This window comes from Zonotrichia albicollis, chromosome 27, assembly GCF_047830755.1.
Source record: "Zonotrichia albicollis isolate bZonAlb1 chromosome 27, bZonAlb1.hap1, whole genome shotgun sequence".
NCBI lineage: Eukaryota > Metazoa > Chordata > Aves > Passeriformes > Passerellidae > Zonotrichia > Zonotrichia albicollis.
In genome coordinates this window covers 2,040,466-2,052,124 of record NC_133845.1, presented here as the reverse complement: position 1 = coordinate 2,052,124, position 11,659 = coordinate 2,040,466, and the positions used below count along the sequence as shown (strand labels likewise).

The following is an 11,659-nucleotide window of genomic DNA, read 5'->3' as shown; positions in this document are numbered from 1 at the left end:
GGCAGGCTGGGAGCGCCTCGAAAGCTTCGCCGCGTGCCCGGCGTCCCCAGGGCCTGCTGGCACGGGCACAGCCTGCTCTGCCCGCCCTCCCACCTGCTCTGCACGCTCAGCCCAACGTGCTGGGACTGCCCAGATGGATCCTGCTGCTTCCCCTGCGTGCTCCCAGGGCTGGCACTGCCAGGCACGGTGTGTTCTGCCATGCCTTGGCCTCAGCTCTGCTGCACCCGCACACCCTGAGAGCTCCCTCCTCTTTCTGCCACTCCATCTCTCTCTGCCTTGCTGGATTTCCCTCCCTCAGCCTTTACTTTGTTTCCTTTCCCTCTGCTGCCTGTTCTCCCTGTTTTCCTCCCCTCCACCCTGCTGCCCAGCCGTGCCCAGCCTGTGCCTCCTGTCCCTCAGCCGAGCTGTTTGTAGCGCTCTCCCTTCCCCCTGCTTACAACACTTCCGACACCATGGGATTATTTTTCTTTTTCCCCTTGTCTTGTAGCTTTTGGCTCCCAAGGCCCTTGATTTCCTTTGGAGTTTGGGAGGAGAGACGTGGGGAGGAGGAGGAGGGGGGGAGAGGCTGCCTCTCTTAGGGCCTTCGTCAGAGCCAAGTGACCAGGCAGAGCCTCAGCCCGTGCACAGCAGCGGCGAGCAGCGAGGTGAGCCCCGGGACAGGAGCCGAGGGACCGCAGTGAGTGGGGACACCCAGCCGGGGCCAGCTGCGACTCCCTGCCTTCCTGCTCCGGCGCCTGGGCGGAGGGGAGAAGCTTCTCTCCTCCTTTTCTCCTCCTTTTCCTCTTTATTGCCGTCGTGGAGGGGGAAGAGAGCCGCTTTTCTGGGTCACGGCCGCGGGGATGGGCCAGCGCTGGCCCCGGGGCTCAGCCCTCGCTGGGGAAGGGCTGGGGGCAGCGCGGGCAGGGGGGTGGTCCCGGCACGGCCGGGGGTGGTCCCGGGGATGCTGCAGCCGGCCGGGAGTGGAGCGGAGCGGCCGGGATGCTGCCAAGGGCAGGGCCGGGCACAGCCCCGCGCTCCCCGAGCTGCCGCCGCAGAGGCAACAACCCCACCCCAGGCTCACCAGCCCTAAATCCCCTGCCCGTTTCCCCGTAGCTGGGCATCATGGGGCAGTGCCCACCCCAAAGAGCCCCCAGCCACACACAAACAGAGCCACTGCCACAGCCCCGGCCCTAAAGACACACCCCAGTCACGTCCTGAGCTGCCCCGGGGCTGCAGGAGGCTGCGGTGGCACATGGGGATGCTGTGGTGGCACTGAGGCCATGGGGATGCTGTGGTGGCACACAGGGATGCTGTGGTGGCACACAGGCCATGAGGATGCTGTGGTGGCACACAGGCTGTGGGGATGCTGTGGTGGCACACGTGCGGGTGCTGGGGTGGCACACAGGGATGCTGTGGTGGCACACAGGGATGCTGTGGTGGCACTCAGGCTGTGAGGATGCTGTGGTGGCACTCAGGCTGTGAGGATGCTGTGGTGGCACACGGGGATGCTGTGGTGGCACACGGGGATGCTGTGGTGGCACTCAGGCCATGGGGATGCTGTGGTGGCACACGGGGATGCTGTGGTGGCACATGTGGAGAGGCTGTGGGGATGCTGTGGCAGGTGCAGGCAGCACCAGGGCCTCGCTGAGGGGAACAGCCCAAAAAATAAAGGGGGAAAAAAGGGGGGAGTGTCCCCTGCTGACCCCCCACACTCCCTGCCAAGCACTCCCAACCCTCCTCACTGTGGTCCCCAGTGCTGTGATCCTTCTCTGCCCCCTCCAGGACAAGATGAAGCAGCTCTTCCTCCTCCTCTTCTTGGGGCTCATCAGCAGCTCCTTGCAGATCGAAGACAACAAGATCCCTGGGCTGTGCTCGGGGCAGCCGGGCATCCCAGGGACCCCGGGCCTGCACGGGGGGCAGGGTTTGCCAGGCAGAGACGGACGGGACGGCCGGGATGGAGCCATGGGCATGCCGGGGGAGAAGGGCGACATGGGCCCTCCTGGTAAGAAAGGAGAGATCCCAGCTGGGGAGGGGGATTTGCCATTCCCTGCCCATGGGGAGCACCCCATGCCAGGGGGTGAGTCCTGCGTGCTGGCACAACTGCCAAATGGAGAATGAATCCTGCAGAAGTGCCCTTCCCATGCCACCACCACCCCTTGGCCCTGCCTGTGGTGCCCCTGTGTTTCTGCAAAAGGCAGCAGCTCCTTGGCACTGGTGAGGCTGCATTTGTGCCCATCCCCGATGCCACCCCTCTCTCCCAGCCCTGCTTTAGGAGGGACCACCAGGAATTGCATCATTCCTGCTTTCCCTCAACCTGTGAGGGTTTCTCCAACGATTTGCTGATGCTGAGCAAAATTTACCCACCCAGTCCTCCCCGCTCGTGCTGCTTCCCCACACGGTGCCCAGGTGTGGCAGGGAATTGATGAAATTGGGATTGGGCAGGAGGGATGGAGGAGCTCTGTGGTGACTCTGTGTCCCCTCTGCCTGCCCAGGAGTGCCGGGTCCCCGCAGGGAGGTGGATGGGCTGCACGGTGAGAAGGGAGCCCAGGGCGAGTGCGCTGTCGCTCCTCGCTCCCGGCTGTGGCAGGGAATTGGTGGAACTGGGATTGGGCAGGAGAGATGGAGGAGCTCTGTGGTGACTCTGTGTCCCCTCTGCCCGCCCCAGGAGTGCCAGGTCCCCGCGGGGAGATGGGCAGCCCCGGCGTGGACGGGCTGCACGGCGAGAAGGGAGCCCAGGGCGAGTGCGCTGTCGCCCCTCGCTCCGCCTTCAGCGCCAAGCGCTCCGAGTCCCGCAGCCCTCCCCTGGCTGACCAGCCCATCCTCTTCGACGTGGTGCTCATCAACGAGCAGGGCCACTACGACCCTGCCACGGGCAAGTTCACCTGCGAGGTGCCCGGCCTCTATTACTTCGCCGTGCACGCCACCGTGTACCGCACCAGCCTGCAGTTCGACATCATGAAGAACGGGCACTCCATCGCCTCCTTCTTCCAGTACTACGGCAACTGGCCCAAGCCCACCTCGCTCTCGGGGGGCACCCTGGTCCGCCTGGAGCCCGAGGACGAGGTGTGGGTGCAGGTGGGCGTGGGGGACTACATCGGCTTCTACGCCAGCGTCAAGACGGACAGCACCTTCACCGGCTTCCTCGTCTACTCCTACTGGCAAAACTCCGCCGTGTTCGCCTGAGCTCGCCCTCGGCACCCTTCCCCGAGAGCAGCAGCCCTGCCCTGCTCGGGCACAGAAACGCTCCCTGTGCCATGGCGAGGGTGGTGGAACACCCCTGGAGGAGCTCGCTGTTGTTTCGGGCACCCCCAGGGCAGGGCAAGCCGGGCTGGGTGGCCGGGAGCCGGTGCCGGGGGTCGTGCCCCATCCCTCCCCTCAATAAAGGATGCTCAGCTCCGCCTGTGCCGCCTGCCTCCTGCGCCCCGAGGGGGCTGCGCAGCCCTGCCCGGGAGCCCGGGCCGGGGCCACCGTGCCGGGATGTCCCCGCAGGGCCAGCGAGAGCCGCTAGATGGTGGTATCGGAGTCCTGGAGCGGTGAGCGCGGCGCTGCGACCGCCCCCGGCACTCCCCGAGCCTCGGGAGCGCCCCCGGGGCTCCCCGAGAACCGAGCCCCGGAGGATGGGAGGGTCCCCAAGCTGCCAGGGCCACCCCGGGGGGAGCGCATTGTCCGGGGGGAGCAGAGCCATGGCTCCGGGAGTGGCCGTGGGTCCCCGAACGGGGCTGGCCGAGCCCCCCGCCCCAGTGTGAAAGCGGTGACCCGCCGCTGGGAAAGGTCGCTATTTTTAGCAGGGTAATGAAGAGCTTCCTCATTCCTTGCCCAAAATAGGTCCCTGAGGGGACCAAGCCGGGGAGGGGGCTCTTGGCCAGCGGCCGAACCCCTTAATGGGCTTGGGACGCTGCCCTGCCCGGCTGTGGGGTGCCAGCTGGGACCGGCTCCTCTCCTGGCCGTGCCCAGCCCAGGAACCCGACCACAGCCAGACAGCCACCCCTGCCCTGCCCCAGATCCCCCATTGCCCCCAGCTGTGCCCGTCAGGATGGGCAAACCCCTGTCCCTGCTCACCAGCAGCTGGCACCAGCCGTGGGGACACCAAGTGCCACCCAGTGCCACCCTAGTCCAGCATTGAGGACCATGGGCACATCACTGCAGCCTGCCCGGGCCACCCCCAGCCCATGGGGACCTGGGTGTCCCTTTTGGGGGGCAGGGGGTCTCTGCTGCAGGGCAGCCCTAGGATGGGGTTGCAGCAGAATCTCTGTTTGGGTTGGAGATGGATTTTTGTGCAAGCAGAGCTGCTCAGGGGGCAAACAGCGCCGCAGAGCAGATCGATGGCTATGCTGGGAGGAGGAAAGGGAATTTTCTGCACGAGGTGTGTGGGGGCTGGGAGCATTCCCTGGTCCCTGCCTCGATGTGGGGGAGCAGGATCAGCACTGGCAGCCACGGCAGCTCCTGGGCTCTGCTGCCTTTGGGGTGTTCTTGGCTGTGTGGGCACTTTGGGATCAGGGGGACCCCTGAGGGTGTCTGCTGCTGTCCCCATCTGCGAGGATGAGGAAAAGGAAAAGGAAAAGGAAAAGGAAAAGGAAAAGGAAAAGGAAAAGGAAAAGGAGGCCACCAGAGACTTTGACAAGCTCCTAGGAAACTCCAGGTGCTTTTGATGAGCTCTGCCAGCTTCCCCGAGTTAGGAGAGCTTGGAGACCCTGCCCCAGCAGAGCCCAGGCCAGGGAGGGGCCAGCATCCCTCAGCCAGGCTGAGAGAGGAGCTATATAAGAGCCAGGCTGAGCCCTCAGGTGCTGAGTGCAGCTGACAGAGGCAGCAGTTGGGTCGTTTTGTTGCTTCTTTTGAGGGTTTTGTGGTTGCTTTGTGGGTTTTTAGCAACAGAAATAAATGTCAGCACCTCTTTCCAGAGCAGCACTCGTGTCCTTGGCACTGCAAGGTCACCTGAGGGGGTCAGCAGGCACCAGAGATTAAAGAAATCACTGGATCATGTTTGAGATCCTACAGCTGCACGTGGTGTCAGGGCATGGAAGGGTGGCTTGGAGGGCTCCTGCTCCACCCAAATTTTGGTTATGGCCCAGTTCAGAGGCCCCATCACTGCCGAGGTGCAGGGAACACTCCCAGACATCTCCAGGACTGCTGAGCTGGTAAGGACACCCTTAACCTGGGAATGGCAGGGGAGGCACAATCCTGCTCACATGGGGGTGGGCTGGGCAGGAAAATGACCCAAACAAAGGCTCAAAAAAAGGAGAGCAGATACTGGCTCCTTCAGGATGTCCTTGGGATAACCCCATGTCCTGGAGAGGCGTCCAGGAGAATGAAGGATCAGACCCATCCCTGTGAGCAGGAGTGGGAGGTGCTGATCAAATCCTGCTGCTCAAAGGGGCAGGAGAGTCTCATCTTACTGAGACATTGGGAACTCTGCTGTCCCCAGAACCGAGCTCGCTGCTCTGGCCTGGGTGCCCTCGGTGTCCCTGAGGCTGCGGGGTCGCTGCTGAGCCCGTGCCGCTGATGCTGCTCCCTGTGCTGCCTCACTAATGAGAGCCCAGGCTGGTTCCCGCGGCATCCCAAAGGCTCCCCGCGGTTCTGCCGCTGCTGCTCAGCTGCTCCCTCCCTCCCTGCGGGCCGGGAATCATCGCCGCTCCCGCTGTGCCCATCTGTGCCTCCTCTCCCCAGGCTGTGCCGAGCCGCTCATTGGGGACCGGGAGATGCAGCTGGGATGACAAAGGGATTTTCCCAGCGCCTGGGGGCTCCTGCTTTCAGCGGGTTGCCCGAACCGACCACCCCAGCGCTCCTGAACCAGGGGCACCCGGCAGCATCACCTCCTCCCTCCTTGGGGAAGGGTCTGAGCGCTTTGATGAGCTGAGAGCAGCCTGCTGGGCTGTGTGGGAGCTTCCCAAGCATGTTCAGTAGCAGGAAATACCCCAAGGACCCCAAATTTTCTGTTCTGGAGTGGCGCAGACCCGAAGTGCCAGGGCAGGCAGGGCTCAGGGAGTTTATCCATTAGCACAGAGCTGGTTGCATTTTCCCCCTGCAATGGCCGGCTGCTCGAGCACAGATGGAGCCAAGTGTGTGCAGGATGGCTCCCGGGGGACGGCCGTGTCCTGCACATCCTGTCCTCGCTGGGAAAGCTGCGCTGCTGTGGCCCGAGGGGGCCGAGCAGCCTCCCCATCGCTGCCGGGGCTGCCGGGCTGGGAGAGCGGCCTGGGCAGGGCAGGGCACGTTCCCTGTGCCATCCCCCTGCTGATCCCACCCTCCTGCCCCTCTGCAGCCTCCCCAGGTGCCCAGGCAGCCTCGGGTCACACCCTAGGGGCACGAGAAGTGCATCATTTGCCCAGTTATCACACATCTGCCAGCACTGCCCTGCTCCCTGTGCCTGAGCACATCTCTGCCTCTTTCTGGCCTCCCCCCTCCTGGTTCCCATCCTGATTGAAATGAGCCCCTTTGCCAGGGCAGGGCAGGCCAGGACTCCTGCAGTCTCTGCGCATCAGGGTCCCGAGCCATTTTCCCAAACAATTTATGAGGATGCTGGGGAAGCAGAGAGAGCTTAGAAACACAAAGCAACCTGCCAGGAGCTCAGACCCGAGCCAGGGAGCGGCTCCTTGTGCAGAAAATGCATCAGGGTAACCCTGAGCCTTTCTGCAAGGCAAGACCCAGCCCTGCCTCCATCCCAGGGACAGTCTGAGGCAGCAGAAATGTGCAGGAACAGGAAGGAACATGTCCCAGCACGTTCCTGCCAGCCTGGAACACACTGGGAGCCCCCAGCCTCTCCTCCCTGTCCCCTGGTGTGGTGTATTCACAGCCATCTCCTCTCACCTGGGTTGGCAGAGCAGGAGTTGGGGGCTGCCAGCTCAGAGGAGCTGGGTTTGGGTGTGAATTCATCTCCTGGGTGCTGGGTTTTCCTTGGCTCCAGGGCATCCCACAGCACTGCTTTTGTGGGGGCAATCGCCCCTGAGCCTGGGTGGGGTCAAACACCCCTGAGCTTTCCTTGGAGCCCAGGGCTGGATAAAGGAGACACAAACACACAATTCCCCAAAAAAAATCCATTCCCAAGAATGAGGCAGCAGCCAGCTCTTGGTAAAGGAGATTTTAATCTGCTCAGTATCTAGTCCATAGTGCAAAGAGTTAAACTTAAGGCAAAGCCTTCTCTTATAAACAGCAAACAGGCCCTAAACAAACAAGCGTGACTGCTATAATAATAATAATATAAAAAATAGGGGTTAAGGGAACAAACTGCACTTCTGGGGAGGTGTCCTTTCCCCCCCAGCCTGTAACTCATGGAGGGAACATTGCACCCCCTGATCCATGAGCTGGTCCCAAGGGAATGCTGCTGCCTGTGGAGCAGGGCCACAATCCCACTCTGAGTGACCCCAGCTGCAGCTCCCTGACCCCCCTGCAGGTGCCTGGGACAGGCAGAGCCTGGGCTCACTCTCCTCTGGTGAGGGTTTGGCTGCTCACAAGTGTTGGTGGCAGCTGAATGAGGCAGGTGAGTGGGGAGGCACGGGGACAAGAGCTGGAGCAATGGGGAGCTCTGCATCTCCTTGAAGTGGAGTGGAGGCAGCTGAGAGCCCTTCTAACACCCATCAGTGCTCAGGAGCCTGGCTGGGCCAGGAATCCTTCCAGCTCCCAGGAAATGGGGGCGCAACCACGCTTGGCAGGGCCTTTCTGAGCAAAGCCACTCAACAAGAGGACAGCTCCTTGCCAGAGCTCAGCTTTGCAGCTCAGAGGCATCTCCCAGCCCAACCTGGCCTCTCTGCTGCCTCTGTTTTGGCTTAAATTGCTAATCAAGAAGGAAAACAGAAGGAGAGGCATGCCAGCTGCCCTCAGGCTCTTGGCTTGCAGTCCAGAGTCAAGGCTCTCTCTGCTCTGGCTCCAGCCAAAATTGGCTGTGGCGTGTGACTGACCTCAGGCAAGCAGCTGGGAAAGGAAAAGCTTTTACGTGCAAGGCCCTCCTGCAGCCCAGCAATTTCTTGGAATGGTGCTGGTTGCTCAAGCTGGGCTGAGCCACCTCAGGATGGGATGGACACCTTGGACTCCAGGGGACACCTCTGATTGGAAGTAACTACATTGGGGACAGACAACGAGACAAAACAAAGGTACAGCCCCACCCCAATCCCAGCTAGCCATGGTCCTGGTACTGCTCCACACACAGCTGCAGATCCACAGCGTGGATGTGCAGAAACTGTGCCTGGAGCTGGAATGTCTGTGAGCTCCCAAGAGCTTTGGGGTGCTCCCTTTTCTCGTAAAGAGTTCCTCCCTCTAGCCAGCCCAGCGTGGGAAGGAGCCAGCAAGCTCTGGAGTGACCCTCCCTGCTCCATGGCACTCTTAGCCTGCAGATGTGTGGGGTTTGGAGAGGATTCTCCAGCCTTGGCTCAATGCTGGGCTGCTGCTGCTGCTGCCAGGGCTGGGAGCACTGCCTGGGGGCCACTCCTCAGCTCCCCAGGCAGCAGCAGCAGCCCTGCAGGAGGAGCAGTGATCCCTGCAGCCCCCCCGTGCAGGTAACCTGCTGTGTGCTTGCTAGTCTTGCATAGGTGATGCGTGGAAGCAGCAGCAGCACTGAGCTCTGCAGGGTCCATCACAGCTCCACGCTGTCCTGGCAAGAGAGATCCCTCAAAAATCAAAGCCCTGGGGGGATGAAGTACCCCAAAACCCGTTCTCCAGCTGAGAGCCAGGTTCAGCAAACACTAAACAACTCGAGTGTGCTCCTGGCTCTCCTTTGCAAACAGAGCACTCCTCCCTTTTCCCATGGAGCTCCTCCAGGCCTGGATGCAGCCTGCCAGGTAATTTTCTAGTGAAACCTTGGGAAAAAAAACATCCCTTGTCTTGCACCAGCCCCTGTGACTGCCAGGAGGGCACAGCCTGTAACCTTCCATCAGCTTTGGCTAGGAGGGACCAGAGCATTTCTCTGCGCTCTGCTTTGGATCTCAGGCTGCAGGCTCGAGGCAACAGGCCCTGAAACAGCAAAAGTCGTCAACAAAAAACCAGGTAACTCTTCCAGCCCGCTGCAGAGATCAGTATTGTGCTTGCTAGCAAGAGCTACAACCTAGTTAGGCAGCAAATGTGACCAGCAGCCACCCCACAGTGTTCTGCTCTTCCAGCACCATCCACAGTTCTTTGGAAGCTGCTCAAGGCAGCCCTGGGAAGTGCAGACAGGGGTGCTCTTGACTTCCTGGGAAAAACAGCCCAAGCCCCCGCTGTGGGCTCACAGGTAGACGTTGAGGGTCTGCAGGATCACCTGGCGGCACAGGGGGCAGTTGCGCTGGTAGATGTCCTGCTGCAAGAGCACCTCTGTGCACTCCTGGCACAGGCACAGGTGCCTGCAGGGCAGCAGCAGGACTGTCTTGGTCTGGTCCTGGCAGATGACACACTTCTTACGCTCCTCCTGCTCCTTCAGCAGCACCCAGGGGTCGTTGTTGGGGTCTCCCTCGGCGTTCCGCTGCTGCTTCCTTGGGGATCTCCACCAGGACGTGCCTGGCTCCTCCCTGGCTGTCTGGGGGCGCTGCCCTGCCCCAGCACGGCTCAGAGCAGGCCGTGGCTGCGGCCCCTGCTCTGCATCCAGCTGCTCCTCCATCCCGGCCAGCAGCTGGCCCAGCGTCACCCTGTCGGCGGCCGGGGCTCTGGGGGCACCCACGGCGCGTCGCTGCTCGCTGCCCTGGTTGCCCATCCTGCCCCCCTGGCTCCAGTTGGTCACCTGCTGGATCCAGTCCACCAGCCTGCGCCAGGGCTGTGAGGTGACGGCCACTCCCAGGGTGAGCACGGCCACGTGGTAGAGGCGCCAGACGTCCCTGTGCAGGCGGCGCAGCGAGGGCAGCGTGTGCAGGTGGCCCAGCAGGTATCCCGTCAGCGTCCACAGCAGCCCGGGGTTGAAGGCGAAGGCGCTGACCAGCACGATGAGCAGCAGCAAGCCCAGGCCGTAGACGTTGACGAAGAAGACGCTGATGAAGAGGTCGGTGGCGGAGCAGAGCAGCTCGAAGGCCATCTGGCAGGGCGACCACAGCAGGATGGACACGGCGATGGCGCCGCTGGACACGTGCGCCAGGAAGGCGGCCAGCAGCTCGGCCAGCCTGATCACGGGCCCGGCCAGCGAGTCCCAGAGGGCGGCGAGCAGCGTGAAGAGGTTCTGCGTGCCGATGAGACACACGTTCACCAGGCTGTTGGCCAGGTACATCAGCAGGCTGGAGCCGATGGCCAGCGCCTCGCACAGCTGCCGGCCCAGCGCCTGCCCGCAGCCCAGCACGGCGCCCAGCCCGCGCTGCACCAGCTCCCGGCCCCGCAGCGCCAGGTGCGACGCCAGGTGCGACACCAGGTGCCCGGCCGCCCGCATGCCCTCCATGGCCCCGCAGCAGCCGCGCACCAGCACCAGCGCATCCCAGCACGCTACCGCCGCGGCGGCCGCGGCCGCGGGCAGGCTGGAGGCCGCGGCCAGCAGCCAGAGCAGCGCGGACACCAGCGAGGACACCAGGAAGAAATTGAGGTCGAGCACCAGCAGCAGCAGGTCGAGCAGCAGGCGCAGCCCGCGGAGCAGCGCGAACAGCACGTCCATGGTCCCCGCGGGGCCGTACGGCAGCTCAGCCGCGGGGCCCCTCCGCCATGGGCGCAGCCATCTTGGCAGCCGCCGCCGTGCGGGGCGCGGCCAATCAGCGGCGGGGGCTCCGCCCGGACTCGCCGCTCATTGGTCAGTTCGCAGGATGCGGCGGGGGCGCGGCGGGGGTGTGGCTGGCAGGAGAGGCCACGCCCACCGCGGTGGTTTAAAGGGCCAGTAGCGCCCGTTAGCCCGGAGCGTTCACCGCGAGGCAGATCTGTTTTTGCAGTTTTAACTGCGGAATGAAGGCTGTCATGCAATCCCTGATCTCTTGGTGGAAGTGGATCTGCCTGATCACTACATAAAGAGGAAAAGCTCATGGTGCAGGCACACTTTCCAACATCCCGGATTGATCCAAGCCCAGTGCGACCTGGCCTTGGACACTCCCAGGGATGGGGCAGGCACAGCTTCCCTGGGCACCCTGTGCCAGGGTCTGCCCACCCTCACAGGGAGGAATTTCTCCCCAATATCCCATGTAACCCTGCCCCCTGTTAGTGGGAAGCCATTCCCCCTTGTCCCACCAGTTCCCAGAGGGGGGCAACAGGGATGCTCAGGGGATGCAGCAGCTGTGCTCTGCAGGCTGGGCGAGCTGGGGGTGTCCAGCTTGGGGAAGAGAAGCAGGAGGAGACCTTGGAGACCCTTGCATTGCCTAAAGGAGCTCCGGGAGAGCTGGAGAGGGAGTTTACACAAGGGATGGGGTTCAGGAGCCAGGATGGAGCGGGCACAGTGCAGGGATGGGCAGGGTTTGATATCAGTCCCCAAAAGCAGGTTCCAAACAGCACAGGGGGATCCCATCACCCCACAGTGGCCATGCATGAGTGGGGTTTGTGCCAGCCTGAGCCCTGGCACAGGGAAGCTCTGCCCGTGCCAGCAGGATCCCCTGGGCCTGCTGGGGACAGAGTCAGCCCAGGGTCACCCGGCCAAGCAGTTTCCTGCAGGAGGTTTGGACATAAAGCCGTGGCCATGGCTCACAGCCCTGCAGCAGGTCCTGCCCGTCCTGCTGGACCCCAGCCAGGGCGTGGGGCTGTCAAAGCCTTGGCTCTGCCGTGCCCCAGGGGACGGCCCTGCCCTGCTGCCCTGACGGCGATGACAAGCTCAGGAAAATGCAGC

At 62.9% G+C, this 11,659-nt stretch overlaps 2 protein-coding genes across 4 annotated transcripts; one reads left to right on the top strand and one right to left on the bottom strand.

Moving 5' to 3' along the window:
- The first annotated feature begins 281 nt into the window (after nucleotides 1–281).
- Nucleotides 282–3,374, top strand: LOC106629846 (complement C1q tumor necrosis factor-related protein 5). 3 transcript variants are annotated; one of them, XM_074527758.1, is made up of 4 exons: nucleotides 282–644; nucleotides 1,762–1,981; nucleotides 2,472–2,480; nucleotides 2,654–3,374. In XM_074527758.1, the coding sequence occupies exons 2-4, from the start codon at nucleotides 1,768–1,770 to the stop codon at nucleotides 3,160–3,162; spliced, it is 732 nt and encodes a 243-aa protein (XP_074383859.1). In that variant the 5' UTR covers nucleotides 282–644; nucleotides 1,762–1,767; the 3' UTR covers nucleotides 3,163–3,374. The 3 variants fall into 3 exon arrangements, with proteins under 3 accessions (XP_074383859.1, XP_074383857.1, XP_074383858.1); XM_074527756.1 differs by lacking the exon at nucleotides 2,472–2,480 and having other exon boundaries at nucleotides 295–644; nucleotides 2,645–3,374; XM_074527757.1 differs by lacking the exon at nucleotides 2,472–2,480 and having other exon boundaries at nucleotides 569–676; nucleotides 2,645–3,374.
- A 3,667-nt stretch (nucleotides 3,375–7,041) lies between these two features.
- RNF26 (ring finger protein 26) lies at nucleotides 7,042–10,615 on the bottom strand. The gene has a single exon (XM_074559514.1). It carries the CDS (start codon nucleotides 10,508–10,510, stop codon nucleotides 9,170–9,172), a length of 1,341 nt encoding a protein of 446 aa, XP_074415615.1. The 5' UTR covers nucleotides 10,511–10,615; the 3' UTR covers nucleotides 7,042–9,169.
- Between the last annotated feature and the right edge of the window lie 1,044 nt (nucleotides 10,616–11,659).

Excerpts from the sequence above, each read along its gene's own strand:
- LOC106629846 (XM_074527758.1), top strand. The coding sequence starts at position 1,768 with ATGAAGCAGCTCTTCCTCCTCCTCTTCTTGGGGCTCATCAGCAGCTCC.
- RNF26 (XM_074559514.1), bottom strand. The coding sequence starts at position 10,510 with ATGGACGTGCTGTTCGCGCTGCTCCGCGGGCTGCGCCTGCTGCTCGAC.